Source organism: Poecile atricapillus, chromosome 7 (genome assembly GCF_030490865.1).
Source record: "Poecile atricapillus isolate bPoeAtr1 chromosome 7, bPoeAtr1.hap1, whole genome shotgun sequence".
In the NCBI taxonomy this organism is placed as follows: domain Eukaryota; kingdom Metazoa; phylum Chordata; class Aves; order Passeriformes; family Paridae; genus Poecile; species Poecile atricapillus.
The window spans coordinates 14953205-14972656 of record NC_081255.1 but is presented as its reverse complement, the minus strand read 5'-3'; the positions used below and the strand labels follow the sequence as shown (position 1 = coordinate 14972656).

The 19452-nt window shown below is 39.3% G+C and overlaps 1 protein-coding gene across 1 annotated transcript; it reads right to left on the bottom strand.

Moving 5' to 3' along the window:
• DPH5 (diphthamide biosynthesis 5) lies at nucleotides 1-19408 on the bottom strand. Its single transcript, XM_058843244.1, has 7 exons — nucleotides 19272-19408; nucleotides 15995-16119; nucleotides 12654-12762; nucleotides 3213-3333; nucleotides 2265-2304; nucleotides 1119-1222; nucleotides 1-250 (listed from the first exon to the last, which is right to left on the bottom strand). The coding sequence occupies exons 1-7, from the start codon at nucleotides 19404-19406 to the stop codon at nucleotides 27-29; spliced, it is 858 nt and encodes a 285-aa protein (XP_058699227.1). The 5' UTR covers nucleotides 19407-19408; the 3' UTR covers nucleotides 1-26.
• Between the last annotated feature and the right edge of the window lie 44 nt (nucleotides 19409-19452).

Sequence of the window (19452 nt, the reverse complement as noted above, 5' to 3'; positions counted from 1 at the left end):
TAAAAATGTAAATGCCTCATTTTTATTTAAGTAGTCCTTTGACATGCATTATTGTCAAAATTGGAACTATCTACAGAGAAAAGTTTAAGCATTTCCAATTCCAGAGGATGCATAGTGCCTGTAACAATTAAGGAATGTAGCGGATCACCCAATTCCACAGTGGACATCTGCTGTAGCGTGCCTGAAGCAATCTTCTCATCTAGAGCACCTACACGAGCAAGGCCAACACAAATTGTGTTTTCAGTAATTTCTGTAAGAAAGAAGATTACATGTTTATGGACTAATGGTCCTATTATAAAGGAAAAAGTACTCAAAATGCTTAAACCTTAACACTGCTTTCTTAAACTTCCAATTACTAAATTATTGGAGTGGCCTAGAAAGAAACTTCCTCTTCAAAGAAAATAAAGCTTAAGGATGTTGATAAGGAAGAAAGAATTCATTCAGGAATTGTGTTCACTTTGAAGAAACTGCTGCTTCTAATTCATTCTATGTAAAGGATAAAATTAAGAGACTTTAATTTTAACAGTATTGAGGGAATAAACTTTTTAAATGAGGAGTAAAGCTAGATGAATTTGTTAAAAAAAAGATCTGTGACACAACTGCATCATCTTTATTAGTTCCTGTGATTTTACCCTTGGTCTCAATAAATATTTCAGTTTGCTAATGACTAGTGTTAAGAATTCAAGGTGGAAGTCAGTTCTGCATCTTTGGGTTAACCTGGATTCCTGCTGGTGTTCACATAGAGCAGAGTGTGACTAGTCTAAGTAAAACCAGAGCTGAGATTTTTTTTGAAGCTTGACTGATCTAAAATGCTCAGAATCCTTCTGCCTCCTGCAACTTTAATGGCTCAAAGAGCTCACAGTTCCACATGGATAGAAACAGTGCAGGGTTTCCTGACTGAGGCTTTGACTGGAGCCACCAATGCACCTTCATTGATGCTCACTGAACTGTGCTGTGCTCAAGCTTGGCCAAATCCACCTCGTGACCAGGCTTTAAGGCAGCCCAAATCCTCTGCAGAGCAGAATTCTGGGAGTCAGAGGAAGGGAATGGAGTTCAGAGGCTCATCAAGAGGTGTGACTGGAGAGGGGTGGTAACAGACAGAAGCAGTGCAGTCATACCTGGATTTATTCCTTGAAGCCTTCTGTTTTGAATAATGGCAAGAAGCTGTTTTGCAGCTTGATTGACGCTCATGTAGCGTGGTGGCTCATAAATCTTTCTTCCTCTGCAGGGAAGGAAAACAGAGAAATTTCACATACAACCCATTTTCTTATCCCCAGAAATCTTACAGCTTATTTCAAGAGATCTCTAGACCAGCAGGTTGAACTTAAACAGGCCCAGGCTCTCAGGCTGGGTCTTTTAGACAAGAGTAGAATTTTTAAAGAATACAGAAATCTCACCACACCTGTGAAACAGCTGGGCTCCAGCTGTCAGATCATTTAGAGCCTAAAAGCAAAGTCAGCTGCTAGAAGCAAGATGCAGGTTTTGCAGCTACTCTTGAAGGCTGTATTAGACTTAAATCCAAAGGCATACAACTGTTTTTCTGTTAAATGCCCTGTAGACAGATGATTACAGACTAGAAATATATTCTTAAATGAAATGCTGCTTTCTTTGCCAACCGTGGATTCAAACAGATTTTATTTTGAAACTCCAGAATAAACAAACCTCAATGATACTGTGAGACTTCACAAATGTTAATTTAGACCAGTTACAGCATGTGTATAAAGGAACCATTTATATTCACCACTGTCAAACCATACAGATTGCAGAGATGAGTAAGATGTGGCAAAAGCTTTTTGAATACAGTTAAACAAGCATAAGAGCATTTTCTGTATATTGCTTATTTAACTCTTTAAGAAGGGTGTTATGCATTCTGCACTTTGCACTGTTCCAGCCAGTGTACAGAAGAATAAATTTAGAACACTTTTTCAGATATTAATGTTTCAGGAGGTGACAGAACAGTAGAGAAATAACACTTTCACTCACCTACCCCTTTCTGACTTAGTGCTTCTCACAGGAACAGTTACAGAAAAGATCATGTTCTGCTGCAACTCAATTCAGTTACTGTAAATAAAGCCAGGCCCTATTGCAAGGAACAAGAGTTTCACCCCTTGTGAGAAACAAAAGACAGTGGCCATTGAGAAGCACTAGAGGAAAAGACAGGTAAATTCAGTATTAGACTATGGGCAAAGAACCTTTGTTCCTTGTACAAAAAACCTTTATAGGGGCACTGTGTATTTCTATGTATTTTCAAAATGGTGACTCACTTCATGAGATTCTCCAGAGACTGCTCCTTCACTTTAATATCTGTAGAACAAAACACATTAAAACACAGGTTCCCTACAAGTTTCCCACTTAGTTTTCTATGTAGTTAAAGCTTTAACAACATTTTAGATAATTATAATATTACTATATTTCGCTATTAGAATATGGATCACACTGTACTGTTTCATCTGTTAGTTAATCGCAAAATCCTGCGACTTTATGCACATGGTTTTACCCAACAATAGGACTAATTTCACAGATTTCAGAGCAACACAGCCAAATAAAAGTCCTGGTAAATATACAGATGGGCATATTTACCATAAGATAGTTAAATACTAGCACATTTAAGCACACCAGTTCATTGGGTCTACTCTTAAATTATGAGCACATTATGTCACAGAAGGGAAAACAGTCTGACTACTCGACAGTGATTACATCACTGCTATGCAGGAACCTGATTTTCGTTAGCACTTCCTTACTGTCTCAATCAAAATTTAGAACAAGCTTCTGTTACAGGAAAAAAATGGATTTGGGTAAAACTGAAATAGAGAAGAGGGTCAGGTAGGTAAGACTCTGAACAGCTGCAATTTTATGAAACAAGTTGACCATAATCTTTCTAAGAGGAATGCAAATGTTACCTGTACTCAAATCCCACCCCCCAAATTATCATACTGAAACCTGGATACATTTTTAACTGTGAATAAGCATTCCTTGTTGCATAATCAACTTCTAAACCAAAGTGACTCAGATGAAAAAGGTTAAAATGCAAAACTCCAAGATTCTAAGTGCCCAGTTTACCAAATTGCTTCTACATCCATGAAGTCACTTTCAGTTCAAAAGTTCATCAGCACTAACCTTTTTAAATATTACATTTGCTTATCTGCTGACTGAGTCAGCTGGGTAAACACTCAATACATAGACTAAAAGGCAGGAGAGTGGCTGCTGCTCACCGAGTAAGCACAGAGTGTGCATCCCATTCTGACTGTTCTTCTCAATCTTGTCAAAGAAGCTCTCAGGCTTCCATGTATCTGTCCAGAACACTATGGAAACGGTTTCTCCAAAATTGTACAACTGTAAAACAGAGCAAATGCAGTAACACACATGTGCAATAAGAAAAAATAAGAGCATGCAAAAATGTTAAAGACCAAGTCATGAACTACCTGTAAAGTTTTTACTGCATTCACCTTTCCAATGCATAATTAGTAATTTTTAATATACTTTCTATTGTTACTTAATTCTGAAGTCCTTTTAAAGGTAAAAACTTTGCAAGATTAACACCAAAATTATTATTTGTTATTTCTTACTTTGGCTAAGGGGTTTTTATTTCTTACTTTGGTTAAGGTTAGACAGTTTTGAATAACGCCATAATTCGATGTTTTGGTTCTACTGATACAGTAGTGTTTATATTAAAATGGCATTTTGCTGCAGATGGAAGCTCTAGCAGACAAAAGAAGTTACAGTCAGGAGGAGACAGTGGATATGAAGATCTGAAGACAGATTGTGCAGGAAGCAGAGAGGTACAACATGGTTTATGCACATATGGTAGGAATATTGCTAGCAGAACACTCCTAGCAGATCCTATGTCAAGCATACTCACTGTCTCTGTTCTCAGTCTTAACACATTCATTACCCTAAGTCCCTCATCTTGGTGAAGCCATTTGAAGCAATAGTCTTGCCAATCATCTCTGGTGATGCAAAAGTGAAAGTTGTAAGAAAAGTTAAGGCAGTATTTGGCTTGGAAGCAGTTTTTGCCATGAAATAGGGGAAAACCATGCATCAGTTTTGGTCTATTTAGCTCTGGAATGGGGCTACCCCAGATGGATTTTACAGCTTGCCAATATTCTGTCTGCTCAAGCCCACCAGAGAAGCAACAGCTACATGGAATACCCTTCCCACTTTCTCTGTACTCCTGGAAGGAAAAACTGCTTTTCCAAGCCCACAGCAGGAAACAAAGGCACTGTGTGTGCTTTGGCAGAGGACCCTGCATAGAAGCAGCTCTGGCAGCCCTGTGCCACGTGGGGATTCCCCTATACATACTTCTCTTACTGTGGCATTAGGCTGTGGCTTTAACTCCTTTATGCTGGTACAGCAGAACTTGAATCACAGCAGAAACATGTTTATTTTTAAAAGCTCAAATTTTAACCATTCATGCTGATAAAATTTATTCAAAGATTCCTGGAATAAAACTGAAAACATTTCCTCTTTTTAAGTATTTCATTCTAGCACAACGACAAGAACATACTGTGTACATTTCACAACCTAAAGGTTCTTCCAGTAAAGTAAATACAGGTTGAACCAAATATGTTGCTCCTGATGCAACTTGTTAGCTATTTCAAGGCTGTGTTCTAGAAAATTAAAAAAAAAACCAAACCCAAAAAACTATGCTTTGCCAATTTTTCATGTGGCTACCTAGAACTCATTCCCATTTTGTACCAAATCTGAAAAACTAGTAGTACAAGAAGTTTCTCCCCTTCACTGTTACAGCATCCGGGAGCAAGATACCTTTAATTACCCTGGTAGCATTCCTGCAATCCTCCACTAGTGCTGCAATGTCTGATACCAACCTAAGTGCTTGCCTTCAGCACCTGCAACCATTGCAGCCACCTCCCTAAAGCTGCAGTCCTTGTTCAGCACAGAAAGTGCCCTCAATTAACCTTAAATCTTACCCTGTCCCTTTGGCATTTTGATAACCCAAGGAAGAAAAACTTCCACCTCTGCCCTTCAGGAAAGGAAAGGATGTGCAGAAATGGGAAAAATGTTATTATCTGAGAGGTATTTTGTTGGTAATCAGAAATCCTAAACTACTCTGCCTCATTCTGTTACGAATGAGTTGGACATTCAACTTTATAGCCTACAGTGCTTGTTCTAAGTGTTCTTTTTTCCATTACCCACTACAAAGATTCACCATCCTCTTTGCCAACAAAAAGTTAAAGAAGTTATCCTTTTTTGTACAGGCCCTGCCAGTCATTCACTAATCTGTCCTTTATTTACTGGGTTTTGCATTAATACTAAAGCCTGGATGTCAAAAAAGAGTAAAACATTTTTGTTGCCTGTCTCTTTAGCAGAAATACCTTCAGAACATCTTCATGAAGTACTGATATCGTAGAAAACTGTACTTAGTCTCAAAAAAATACACCTGTTTTCTCAGCACCTGGAAAGCACAGAAGTAGTTTCTACACTAATAAGATAAAGTGAGACGTATTTTATTAACCTCCTAGAAATGCTTTTGCAGTTTACACCCCTCTACTAACGAAACTTGTGAATAACAGATTTCCTAGGATTAATGCACACCTATTTTTACTTTAAATTATAGAGGGGGGAATACTACTTTGGAAAGTCCCTGGTACACCATCAATCTGAATGCTGAGGAACTGAAGCAGTAAAGTGAAGACCTCTATTTTGCTTGAGTACTCATAACCAATCACCTTACAAACACCTCTACAGACACAAACCAATATTTCTTTCTCATCCAGTATTTGATCTCTGCAGGTGTGTGACATTTAAGCAAACAAAGGAACTGCTCTTCACCAGGGCAAGCCTGCATTAAAGAAGGAACACATGACTGTATCAGAACTTACACTTAAAACGCTCTCCCTGTATTCATGCAGAATTCAATTTGTTCCTAATTTAGTTTCCTTTGCTGTGTTCTAATTTCCACCCCCTGAACTTGTGCGTAAAGTATCTGACTTTCAAGAAAAGCCTTGTGGCAGAGAGAGCAGTAAATGCCAAAAATTGCACTGCTATCCTAAGGATACAGAAGACAGCAGGTCCTCTAAAGACAAAACCCACTGAAATTAAAAAGCATTTTTTCCACCAACCATAAAAAGCTGCAGAGGGTCCACAAAATTCCAGAAATCATTCTTTTCACTGAAATAGAACTGTCTGATATTTTTGTTAACCAAGGAGTGTTACAACACAACTAAGGATTACTGCCATGCTTTGAGACTGTTCACGAGTTCAGTAAGATGATGAGCTGTGCATATTTGCAGAGACAGGATCAGGCTGTACAGTGGCTGGCACAGCTCTAAAGAGAGGCAACAGCAAATGAAATTTCACAGCCAACTTGTGTGTGCTGCACTCTACATGAAGCACGTTTAGGAGTGGGCAATGTGTGTTCTGTACAAGCCCAAACATCTCAGGCATCACACTTGCACTGATGAGCAGATTTGTTAGAGTGCCTACATTCTGCTCAGGCACAAAAGTGTCAGAATTTCAAAGGGGCGCAGTGAAATGATTGGACAAATATTTTGTGTTTTCAGCTTGAAACCAAACTTCTTACCTTCTCCTCAATGCTCAAAAACTTCACAGAAGTTTCAAAGGTCATTTTGAAAGACCTCAGTCTTTGGAAATACCCCTTTCTCCGCACCCTTCCCCCAAGTAGTAACTGGCTTAAGCAGAACTTTGTGCACTCAAATTTTGCAATGCAATAGCTCAGGTCAGCAAAGGAAGCCAGAAGTCTCTACTCTGAGGCAATGCCCTCCTGCTATTTTGCTTACAAAATACTGCAGAAAGCTGTTCTTCAACTCATAGTTACATCACCTCAGAACAAGATGTAACTTTCTATTTTATTGACATGATATTTTATTGACATGACATGAAAGAATGACAACTTTTGGTGCTTGTTTTCTGTTAGTATTTTAACCCTTCTATTAAGGCCATTTCTTATTTACTTCTTGTTTATGCAAGCAGAATTGATTGCAAATTGAGAGGCCAGAATGAACTGTTAAAGTGCTGTACCATGATCTTGCCTTGGAAAGTCTTCATGCAAGTGGTATTTCAATGAAACTGCTGAGTTACTTTGTTAAAGACCGGTCTGAATGATATCAGATACCTGAAACTGTCCTGATCAATTGTCCTTACTTGACATAGTGGTGTGGTCAATCACCACAAAAATTTAGAGCATAAAAGATGGAACAAGCTGAGACTAAATAGGGAAATTAAAAAAGGAAGATCCACCATCCTCTCTAAAAAGTACTAAAGCAAGCAGGAGAGAAGATGCAAAATAATATTAAAGGTCAGTTGGCCAACAGCTGCAGAGAAACCAAGAAGTAAACATTTCCAAACACAGACATCTATTTTTACAGCATCTTTCCCAGAATTACTGCTGTATCAGCTTCAACAGTGACACAGCAATTTTTCACTTATGAACCTCCCTCCTTTCCTAACATTTCAAACAGCTTCAGAACTGGTCACATATCTGGGGTTCTTCCCAAAAAAAAAGAGTTACTGCATTCTTCAGACCTCCACCCTACATAGCCAAATACCTGAGACCCTGTAGGGCTGAAATGCTATGGAGCTATGTTCCAGTCACAGGTTACATTGCAGATAGTTCTCACAGCACAGGTGAATTATGGAAATTCAGACTCTTAGTTGAATCACAACCCACTGGTAGGAACTAAGAGGCTTTTTCTCCTAAGAATATTCCTCAATGGATTTAGAGACTGCAGAGCACCTTCTATTATCCAGGTTACTTCCTGATAGATCTCAATTAGCACACCCAGAAAAGCTAAGACAGATTATCTTTGTCATAAGGTTTCTGATGTGATACTATGTAATGTTCATCCTCAAAGATAAGGAACCTGAGTTAGGTTTTTCCCTTTATTCTGCCTAACCTGTTAACAGCCCTCCAGACCATATACATCAAATTAAAGGACTCCTACTGTTTTTTGTACTATCTATTGTTGCTTGATAGCAGCTTAAGAGGTAGAACAATTGTCAACAAAGAAGTAGCAAGAATCACTCGATCTTTTTTTTTGCTTGGAATTGGTCGTATGAAACAACCACAAGCCTAGCTCTAGCCCTTTACGCTACCTTATTTAGCACCACAGACCTTTAGCAACTTCAAATGCCTCTCATGAGAACCTTCACATGAAACTGAAATGTTTTACCATTCACATATATGTGTCTTTGTCTCCTTTTTGTACTGCAAGCCAAGAGATTGCCCCAGCTGTCCCAAAAATTTCCAGTCCCCTTAGTAACCCTGGAGAGAAAGGAGCTGCGAGGAAAACACATTTGGCTGAGGGAAACCCACTCCACATAATTGCAGTCTTCAGAAGGCAGCTGAGACAAATCACATAAAATCAGCTGGAGGGACAAGCACATTTTGCTTTGGCTGCTTCTTGGATCTGCTTAGGAAATAGCCACTCCACAAGCAGAACAAAATTCAGCTATCAAAATACTGAAAAAACAAACTTGAATAGGAGAGGATTTGCCCCGCCCCAAGGTAACGTTACCTTATCTTTAAAAACCTTCTAAGATTCTTTCCATCAATATCAAGCAATATTTCCTTCCTGCCCTGAAGGTGACTTAGGTTACTAATATGAAATGAAAATATCTAAAAGAAAAGAACCCCTCAAACCTGATGAAACAGATGTTTCTGGGCCATGTTTGCTGGTGACAAATGGCACTAAGCTGGACAGCAATTGTGAGTAATGAAGTAGCATGACTGATCTAGCACTGATCTAACATTGAATTGGCTTGAGAAACAAATGCCAACTTCTTAAAGGCTCAGAAGCTGGTAGTAACTGAAAAAAACAATCAGTGATGGAAAACAGTTTAACAGTCAGTCATTTTGTGTAAAGTCTCTCCTGTTAGAGCAAAGAGTGTTTTTTAAGATGAAGGCACACCGAGGGTGGGACTCCGAGGCTCCGCTCTTGCAGCTACTACAGGGTTTCTATTTGACTGTGAGCACAGTAATTAATGATAGCATCCTTCAGCTTCTTCATCTTTAAGTAGTATTTTTTTAACTTGACACTGGAAATGTACTCACCTGTTCAGTGAAAACTCAAAAATAAAACAGTAAGCATTGATTTTGCATTTAAGTGATCAGCTGCTAGCAAAAAGGCTATTTTCTAACTGCAATTGTCTTACAAGAATTAAGTGGACTGCAAAAACCCGAGATGCATCACTGAAAGAAATCAGGGCACATACAGATGTTTGTTCTGAAGTTATTCAGGTGGAAAGTGGGTACATCTCAAAAGAAAGGCAGCTCTCTGCTAGAACATGTTTTTTTCCTAGCTACCCAACCAAAGGCTTTCAAAACAAGCAACATCAGAAACACTCAGAAAGGAGCGTCTCAGTTTTGCCTTTTATCTCATCCTGTGACTTGCCTCCAGCTTTGCACTTCAGTTCTCAATCCTCTTTCTTTATGTAAATGTCAGGATCTCAAGCCATTTCAAGTTGCATCATTCCTCCACATGCACCACAGGTCAGCATGATGCAGAATCTTCCAGATGTGTTTGACCACCAATAGTTCTACCTCAAGGATACATTAACAGCACTGGGTCACAGAGAATTCTGTCCTGAGAGCACCATTCTGCCCAGCAACCTCCTCAAACCAACCCAAATGTCATGCATATTAGAAAGGAAGGAGAAATATGCAAACTAGAGATCCTCAGTTTCCTGCCTCTTTATTCTAGGCCTCAAAAACCTTAGCAATCAGCCCTATTCTGAAAAGCTGGGAGTGGGCACAGGTAAAGCCTGTGCTTCCTTGGCAGTGTGTGCAGATAGATACCAAAGTGCCTGACTGTCCTCACTGGTGGTTGTTCTCCACAACAACAGGAGTAGGAGTGACAAACACACCCACGTAGCAGACTCCAGACAAGGGGGTGAACCTGCAGAGAACATGCTAGGAGGCACTCACGTAGGAGCACTTTTCTTGGTTTCTTTCCCATAACCAGATTTATTTGTTTTTTAAGGGAAAATAGCTTCTTCAGCCTCAGAAAGAAAAAATCTGGTACAGTGAAGCACAGCAAAAACAATATAAAAGAGGGAGGCACAGCAAATCACAGAGCCTTATGCACAGTCAGACTACCACTTTGCTGAGTTATACTATCCCAGCACAGTTTATCAATCTGTCAGAACTTCCAAGAAGTTTAATTTTCAAAGTTAAAACCCCACTCTTTTCTTCAGTATTCCAAAACAGCTTCACTTATTCTGTTACACGAGCAAGACAGTGAAAAAAAAAAAAAAAAATTTCAAAATAGATATGCACCCCTCTTTATTATTTGGCAAAAACTACAGCTATTGAAAGGTAACAAACCATCACTGATGCTCTTCACTAAATCACTGTCCAGGAAAACTGCACAGAACCAGAATGTTGTTGGCTGCACAGAAACATTGCTCTGATGACCAGAGACATTCTTTTGTGACCAGACTGTGCTGTAGCTGCATTTCACTGATGGCCTAATCAGCAGTTAAAGCTCACTACGCACATGGCTCTCTGAACGGCGCATAAAGGTGTTTCCTGTTTTTCTCTACTAAAAAGGAGAGAGGGTTTGTATTACAATCAGATTAGAACAAGAAAAAAAGCAAAGCCTTTTCTGTGGTGAAGCAAAAGAGGAATCCCTCCTATACTTGACAGGAACTTTACAATTTGAGACACAATAACTCCAGAAGTAAATCAATGGAAGTAGAAAGGCATGAACTTAAAGGCTTTTGAATGAAATTATAAACTTCCAACACAACTCCAGTTAATCAAAGGCTGTTTTTTTTGTGAGATACACCTCACTTGCTGTTTATGGCAGTAAGGAGCAATCAAGAGTTAAACATACAACTGATTACATTCTGCCTGGCAATATAATCATTATTTCCTAAAATGCCTTATATGACAACAGGAATGTTGACTTAGGAGAAGGCAGCCCCACCCAAGCCAGAATGGAAAAGGGGACTAATGCCAGGGTGAATAACATCCCATTTCCTTTATGGTCTGCTCCCTTCAGCATGGGATAAGGAAATAGCAATCTAATCTCAAAAACTCTGCATATGTGAATAACCTTATGGACTGTTTATAGTATACTCACGTTAGGTTTCTGGTCTATTTTTTTAATTAACCTAAAAGCTCTATACTCCTCCTTCCCATGCCTGGCTGAATTGTGGGGGAAGAAAACTTCAGTAAACTTAAAAAACTCTTTGGGCCTTGCATCTTCCTTCCTAATGAATGTAAGAGAATAGTGAAAAAGAAGCAAGTAGTAGAAGCTGCTTGTCAACAGCCTGACAACAGAAGCAAACCACCACCATCATGACAAAAGGGGAAGGGTGAGCCCCAGCCACAATTCTTGTTTTACCCACCCCAGTAAGTGCAGTCATGTGGCAGCTGCTCTCTGTCTGTAGATTTTAGACACCAAGAAGCTTATTTCCTTCCTAAATTATAATTTTGCCCAAGTCTTGCAGCAATAGGCAGGTATCACTAAGAAAATACTCACAAGAAGAATTATTAAGAGTGTGAATGCTGTACAGCATTCCCTTTAGCATTAGCTAATGGGACAGGTCAGACAGGGCAAGTTAATCAAACTAATCAAAACCAAAGATAATACCCAAACTCATAGCAATAAATTTTCTGCAGTTGGCCAGCATTATTATTTGAATGGAGTTTGGAGTATTGGATTTAGTCAGTGGAAATTTGAAGGTACCAGGTGTTTGCTGAAATTAAAATAAATTGTGTTCTTTTGTGTACTGCTAGGAAGGAATTCCTCCTTCAGTGATAGAAAGACCCCCAACTTGTCTGTAGTACATTTACATTCCTGTGCTTGCTTTGGGCTTTTGTAAAGTGGGAACTTGGCTTAGGGGTCCCATACACAGGGAACCAGTCTGAACTTTGAGAGGGCAGGTTCTATGTTAAAGTGATGAATAAAAACAAGAGGGGGAAGCTTCATCTAATTTATATGTGATTAGTTATGATTTAAACACTGCCACAGTATCTTTCATGCAGTAAAAGTAATAATAGAGCTATACGTGTGTAAAAGGAAATATTTTCTTGGGGATCACTAGACCTTTTCTACTTCAGTCATTCAAGATGCACAAAAACTGTCATTTGTTTTATTAGTCCTTGGCTAGGCAAATCCCTCCTCCCTCATCAGATGGGCAGAATGTGGAGACAGATCAAATTTATTAGAGAAAGAGTGCATCACATTCAAGACTTTGGAATTAGTTATGATCTAAATTGGACATATATGCAGGCTTGTGCATGTATTTCTTATATGACAAGATCAGCATAATTCTTTACAGGATAACAACCTTATTTAAAAATAAACTTATCAGGTATTACCTGATACCTGATGCTAACATTGGTGGTAGAAGGAAGCAAACATGAGCAAAGCTTTATCTGTAAAATAACTTTAAATACCAAAGGCTTCTGGGGGCAGAGGGAAGTTAGAAAGCAGAGCAGAACAGAACTGCTACTATTCATTTTCATGTGAGCTCACTGAAAGGGGCTTTTGCTGACATGTGGCATGCTAAAAGGAAGTGTTAAAAAATTCTAACATTAAGTGTACAGTTGGTACAGATCTTCAAAACTGGGATTGCAACATACACTGCCACAGCAGTAGAAGGAGCACACCAATTCCAAGCTTAGCAGCTGTGAAATAATATATATGCATATAGAAAAATATTACCTGTAAACCACAGCAGCCCACTGCATTCATTATTGAAGCATTATGAATGACCTTGTAAGGAATCCCCAATTTCACTGCACGTAGCACTAAATCACTGTGTGTTGTGGCCCTGTGGTAAGAAAAGGAAGGAATTAAACATTGAAAACATGATGTTACCAAGTGTTACTAGCATTGTAGTTTGTATTGAAATAAAATTAAATTTTTCACAACAAGGAGAGGTGGCAAAATGGCAACGATATCCTATTGGTTACAGGAAAATAAAAACTCCAGTAAGGCTTCCATATGTCATCTGCCACAGATGAAATGCCAGGCATCCTCAGTACGGTAGAGCTCTTTGCAACTTTCTGGCATCATTAAAACTGTAACACTTCTACAACTGTTACTTTATAAAGTAGCCTTGGCAAGTACTTGAAAAGGAAAGTTCCATGTATCCTTTGTCTTCTGCAGGTGTCTGTTGAACACGTGTTGAACTGTAAATGTCAACTCTGGCACAAACTTCCACAAAACTCCAGGATTTCATTACTGACTGCACAGCCAGGCCCTCTCCCATCTGCACCAGTGTGTGCCAGGAAAGCTCCACGCTCAGACAAGAACTCTGAACAGACAGAGGTGAACTGCACGTTTACTTAGAAAAAACATCCTTAGACTGAATCAATTTTCATATTTAATCCAGATTATTCAAATTAACAATGCCTAAATCTGAGTGATGAAGTTTATTCTGAAAGAGTTAAAATACTGTTGTTTCAAACAGAGCTAAGTTCAGCTCCAGGTCTAAAGCTCAAGAAACACCTTGCAGTGATTAACTGTTGCTGGGTTTGCAGTTAAGCAGTTGAGATAGAGCCTTTCTAAAATGGTCAGTACATACAGATTGAGCAAATCTTTGAACTGCAACAATATTTATATATGTATTTTGCTTGTATGTATGTGAAATATGAAAATGCACCTACCCCTTGCCTAAATTTATCAAACCTGATCAATGACGTTAGACATCTCATTCCCAAGATGTACCACACATTTTATGTAGCCATTCCAAAGAAGGAAGGAAAGAAATAACATATGGCCATCAGAACAATGAACTAAGAAAACTGCTTTCACCCCAGCCTTGTTCAGTTACCCTAACAGAATTCCCCTGGTTTTAGCCTGATAATTTCGGTGCTGTGTGTCTGACCAGCACCCAGTCAGCAGATCAGGTGCTTCAGACTGGAACACAAATGTGGCAGCAGCTGGCAAGGCTGTAAAGATCAATATTTAATAAAAGAAATCAATTTCAGTGGAGGAAAAAAAAAGGAATTTGAATTTGGGAAATCTGAAACCCTTATACAAACAGGCTCCCAGACCTAGGAGAAGCCAGTAAAGTGATCTGAACCAATACCTTAGTTACTACACAAACATTGTTCCTGACTTCTAGAAGCAAAAGTCATTTAAGAATGTCTTCTCTAAGAGAAGAGGAGACTGGTTTTACAGCCTTGTGTTATTCCCTGCACATACCAAGGACAAGGAGCACTGGAGGATTTTGTGGTTATGCTAATAATGACCAAGGCATCAGCTGGCTTTATTCACTGAAATTTGCTCCAGCCAGTATTTTTTTTTCTCCCAGTAGGTCTGCCTATAATGACTGTAGCTAAAGGCAGAAGTGCCCTTATGAGCACTCAGTTCCAATACCAGGAAAAGTTTCATGGAGTCATCCCTCCACAGCCAAAACCACAGCAGCATTTTCTGTCACTGATAGAGATGTTAAGTTTGATGGATAGTAATAATATGAATGTTAACACCAGCCTAGAGTGGTGGGCTTTCCACTGTACTACTCAAGTTGTCAGATTCTTGTAGCACATCCATGGGTGTTACCACATACACAGATAAAAACTTGCAGAGAACAACAGTGAGGAGGACAGGGCATAGCCTGCTTTATTGCCTTAACCATGAACCACCAACACCTGGCATCTCCTGTGGCTGCCAAGTATTCTGCTCTCCTGCAAATATACTTGGAACTCTGTGATCAGCTGCAAGGGGCTTCTATCCTCCTCCCCTCTGGCCTCTCTTAGGACAGACACATTCAGTACTCTATCCTAGTAACCTCACAAGTCCCTAAATCCTTAGGGTTCTATGTGAGCATAGGAGCAGTTCTAGCTGTGACAGCAAGAGCTAAGAACATGAACATTTATAGAGAAGCAACTCATTAAAAAAAAAAAGGGTAGTTTTTAACAATTATGTAGTATGTTAACCATAACTGAAGTATTTGGACATTGAAACTAATGATAATGAGACAGGTCAGAGTACTGCTTATAAGTAGCAGCTACATTTCAATCCATGTAGTTCGTATTTTTCATCTTGAGTGCTTGTATCAGTCATGGATCAGAGCACAAGGGTCCAGGTAATGTGGCTCTACACTCTGCACAAATCCTAGTTTTAATGTAAACATGGACTGCAAGTATTATTAATATTTCTGAAATACAGGGTCATCTGCCCATAATTAGTTTAATATAATATTCTCTTGCCAATTGCCTTCAACCTGTATTTACACAAATTATCTGCTTTTGACAGATGTGCACATTGCTCCTTTTTACATAAACTCCATTTTTTCCCTCACAAATAAGGTGCTCAGATTTCATTTTTCTTGTGCCCCTTTGACACTGTGGTATAAATCCTGCATCACCAGCTGGAGATGAAAAGCTCTTCTGCATGGCTTGACATTACAGATTGATGATACCTGACCAAAGAGACAGAAGGAGATCCTTCTGGTCATAGAAAAAGACTATACTTTCCAGCAGGAATAAAAAGTGGAAACAAAAGGCCTAATAAACCAACATGAGAAGACATTTATAATGACATAAGTGATTTTAAAAACTAGCATATATTAAAGCAGACAATACAACCAATAATCTGTATTGATTCTAAAACAACTGAGTATAAAAGCTCAAGTTTATAAGTACAGTTAAAAGAATATTCCCCCAAAACAGCACATTTCTTATTTATGTCATAACCTAGAATTTCTTCTGTTATAAGACAAATAATGAGGCAAAGTATTTTTTATAAAAGGTAGCACAGAGAATGAAATGATAATGAATGAAAGTGTAAGTATCTGCTGAAGGAAAGATTCACACATCCTGGAGGGTCCACATTCCTATCTATAATGGACATCTGGGCAAGGAAACTCCAAAGCAAGATAAAGCGTAGACAACTGCACGTATATTTTTAATACAGTAAGGAATACACAGACACAAAAAGTGTTTCTGGTCTAAAAATCAGTTTCCTCATAAAGAATTAGAATTACAGAGATGGCTTCTTCCTATTGAAAAAAGTGATGAAGCTACAGTAATTATTAAAATGTTGCTCTGTCTTACCCAAAAGGATCACCAACCACAAGAAATGCAACATCACAAACATCAGCTTCTTTTAAAAGGCTATCTGCTTCTTGTTCCACCATTTCTCGGTCAGCCAAAATCAATTCTTTTCCATAAAACTCTTCCTAGAAATTGAAATTAGTAACAAACATCAAAATAAGACACTTAGGAATGTTTTTGTATCTCTCTGAGTGCTCACTCAAGAGCACAGCCAATGGACACTGGAATAAGTAACTCCATTATTCTCCCCAGCAGTCTGCCCCATGTCTTGGTGAACCTCACCTCTGCTTGCAAGAACACCTGAGCTTCCCATAAAGCAGCTCCTGAGCTGACAAAAATTAGTGAATGTGAACTTTATCCTGAAACTGACTTGATTTTCCATGCTTTCTGTGTCAGTTGATGAGCTGCACCTAAAGCAGCTCAGTCACGCTGAGGGCACCTGGGTGGACTCTGGGCAGAGTTAATTTAACCTGCTGCTGTAAGGCATCCCCTCTCACAGCCCGAGCCTAGTGCTTAGGCTACCGACAATACTGGCACCAAACCACATACAAATACCACACTAGCTACACCACAACCTGTTCTCTCAGATTTTTACTTACTACATTTTAGCTAACCACATCTAAGGAATGACTTCATATTAATCCTGCATCTTGAACTCTCTTTAAGAAGTGCTTTACCAAGTATACAGGTAAACATGTATTTGATCATGTCCTTAATTTTTCTTCAGCAGCTCAGTAATCATTGTGTCTCTTTGTACATTTTAAATGCCTTTATTTCCAGCATGAACTTCACACTTGTATATGAAACTTCAGTTAGTTCTAGAACATATTTTCTGATTACACTGAAAATATCTGCCATGTTGTGTCACCATGCATTTTACATGCTCTTTACATGATTAAATTTTTTTTCCAGGGCAAAGACCAAGAGAGGTATTTTTGTTCTAAGTAGTAGTCAGCAAATTTGTGTGGTATTATGAATATTAATAGACTGATAAAACTATTAAAGTCAGTTATCACCCAGAAAGGTCTTCCTCTGACTTCTGTGACTTTGCCCACACAGAACAGTGAATTGACGAGGAACTATCACACCTGTACAGAAGCAGAGTGGTGCTTCCATAAAAAAATCCATCCCATAGTGAGAGTAATAGGTATGGGACCTCTGTTACCAGGTTACAATCCCTTCCCTGAATATGAGTTCCTGCCCATTTTTGGGTAGGTTTTCCTAACTCTATAAAATCAGGATATTATTTCCTCATGAAACAGACTGTAACTTGTACAGGTTCAACAGAGAGGGGACCAAAAAAATGTGTAAGCAAATCTTGCATCTGTGATTTGGAACCACTGATGGTCACCCTAGAATAATGCTGAGATCTGTACTAAACCAACTACAGCAAATTTTGATACCCCACTGGGTTTCATTAGGTAACTCAGCCCAGATGCACATCAGCACAAGGGGAGCTGGTCTGTAAAGCAGAGCACTCCATAACAACACCACACATCCCTTTCTGTGGGCTGTCATCGCACCAGGCTGGCTTTGGCCCAACACTGTGAGCAAATGCACACTCCAGAACAGATTGGGTGCAGTCCCAGGAACACACCTTTCAGTTTGGCTTCATCCAAGGGAATCTATTTGCATGCTTTGAGACTTCTCCACAATGCTAATCACAGCATGCTAAGTAGAGAATATACAGAAAGTAAAATGTAGATTCACTGGGAGCACACTGGGTCCAAAAAGTTCTTTCACCAAACTCAGGGTAGATTGCTATGGTCAACATCAAATAACTTTTAATAAACATTTTAGGCCAACCCAATAAACAAGCAAGTCTTGTCATTTGAATTTTATAGTCTGATTTTAGTACCACGAACACAGGAGGATATCTGTGAAGTCTCTGCAGGCAAATACCTGCTCTTTACTGCTTGAGGGTTTAGGGTTTTCCTCTAACTTTTTGTGGTGCTTAGGAGAGACTGACCTTCAGATTAGTAAATAAACTATTCAGCATTGTCACTTGTATGTAAACCAGGCTGTATTATAAACACTTGGTTATTAACTCCTAAAGTCCATCTTGGGACTTTAGGTGTTTCAGGTAAGACAACGTTTTTACTGTTTTTATTGATCTTTTTTCCCCAGTTATCTCATCTTTGGCATCTCAAGGTTTGCAAAAGCCTTAAAACAGTAAGAAATATATGACAAGAAAACCCAAAATAACCACATCAAAAATCATCATCATTTTCATATTATTCAGTGTTTTCTTTTCAGACGGATAGCAATCCACTAATTTTTCTTTTGATAACAAATGCTCGTTTTGAAAAGTAAAAATACCTAAGTAATCACTTCCATTTAGCAGTTTTCCAATTATCAAACCACAAAAAAGAACATTTTGTTTTGAATGGACTGACTGCAATTTAGACTGCTTCAGTGTACTGAAAAGAGACATAAAACACAGAGCATATCTTCATACAGCAGATAAGCCAGAAATTCTTTCCAAATATTCTAGCCTACCTTGTAGATGGAAACCATATAAGGCTGACTACAAGCTAAAAGTCTCACATACTTTATGAATATGCTGCTCTGGTTACAGGTACATTATGGGCATACAGAACTCAAGAGCCAGATAGCAGCAGCTTATTCAGAGGCAAGATCTCTGGTCTGTGGGCAGCTATGCTATTTTTTTGTATTATTGCAGCATTAAACTTCATCTTTCTGTGACCATCTGTGAACTCCTCAGAGCTACGATTTGCAAATTTTTACTACCCTTGTCTTCCGAGGTGTGTTTACTAATGAAAACTTTATCTCCACGTTGTCCAACAGCCCATCTCTGACTGAACCGTGCCTATTCGGGGAATCCCAATATGCTGAGGCAGCTTGGCCCACGTGGAAACGTGACATAATCAAATTGTAATTCCCAGCAGGCATGCCATAACACCTCAGGCTGATACAGGGGTGCAGGGTTTCAAAGAATGTATTTTTCTGGTATGACTTTTGGGTTTGTTGCTTTTGTTTGTTTTGTTTTAAAACAGATGCGACCCTTTCTAACCAAGTCCTCCACTATCTCAGGGTCTGCATGTATTGGTAGGTTTTGAGATGAAAACTTGTACCAACAGTTGTAGGAAGGAACATTTTATTTTTGCTGTAGTCTTCTTGCGTGGCAGTAAAACAATTTCTCCTATAAAACACAGTATGTGAAGGTCACGTACATACTTCTCCCACGGACCCACCAGCCCCAGCACGGCCCCGGCTCCGTGGCACGAGAGGCCTCGGGCCTCGTGGCCAGACCTACCAGCGCTTCCTTGCCCACGGTGAGCACGGACGTGTAGGCCTCCAGGTACACCCTGCGGCAGCGCCGCACCGCCTCCAGCCCCTTCACCGTGATGTCCTTGGCATCCCCCAGGCCCAGCCCCACCAGGTACAGCATGCTCGGGGAGGGCCCGAGCCGCCACCTGCCTCAAGGGGGGAAACGG

What these genes read in the sequence shown, in the direction of transcription:
- DPH5 (XM_058843244.1), bottom strand. Translation starts at nt 19,406, where the DNA reads ATGCTGTACCTGGTGGGGCTGGGCCTGGGGGATGCCAAGGACATCACG. An exon ending in TCTCTGGAGAATCTCATGAA is followed by an intron (nt 1,223 to 2,264) that starts GTGAGTCACCAT and finishes CCTTCCCTGCAG; the next exon opens with AGGAAGAAAGATTTATGAGC. An exon ending in GCTTCAAGGAATAAATCCAG is followed by an intron (nt 251 to 1,118) that starts GTATGACTGCAC and finishes TCTTTCTTACAG; the next exon opens with AAATTACTGAAAACACAATT.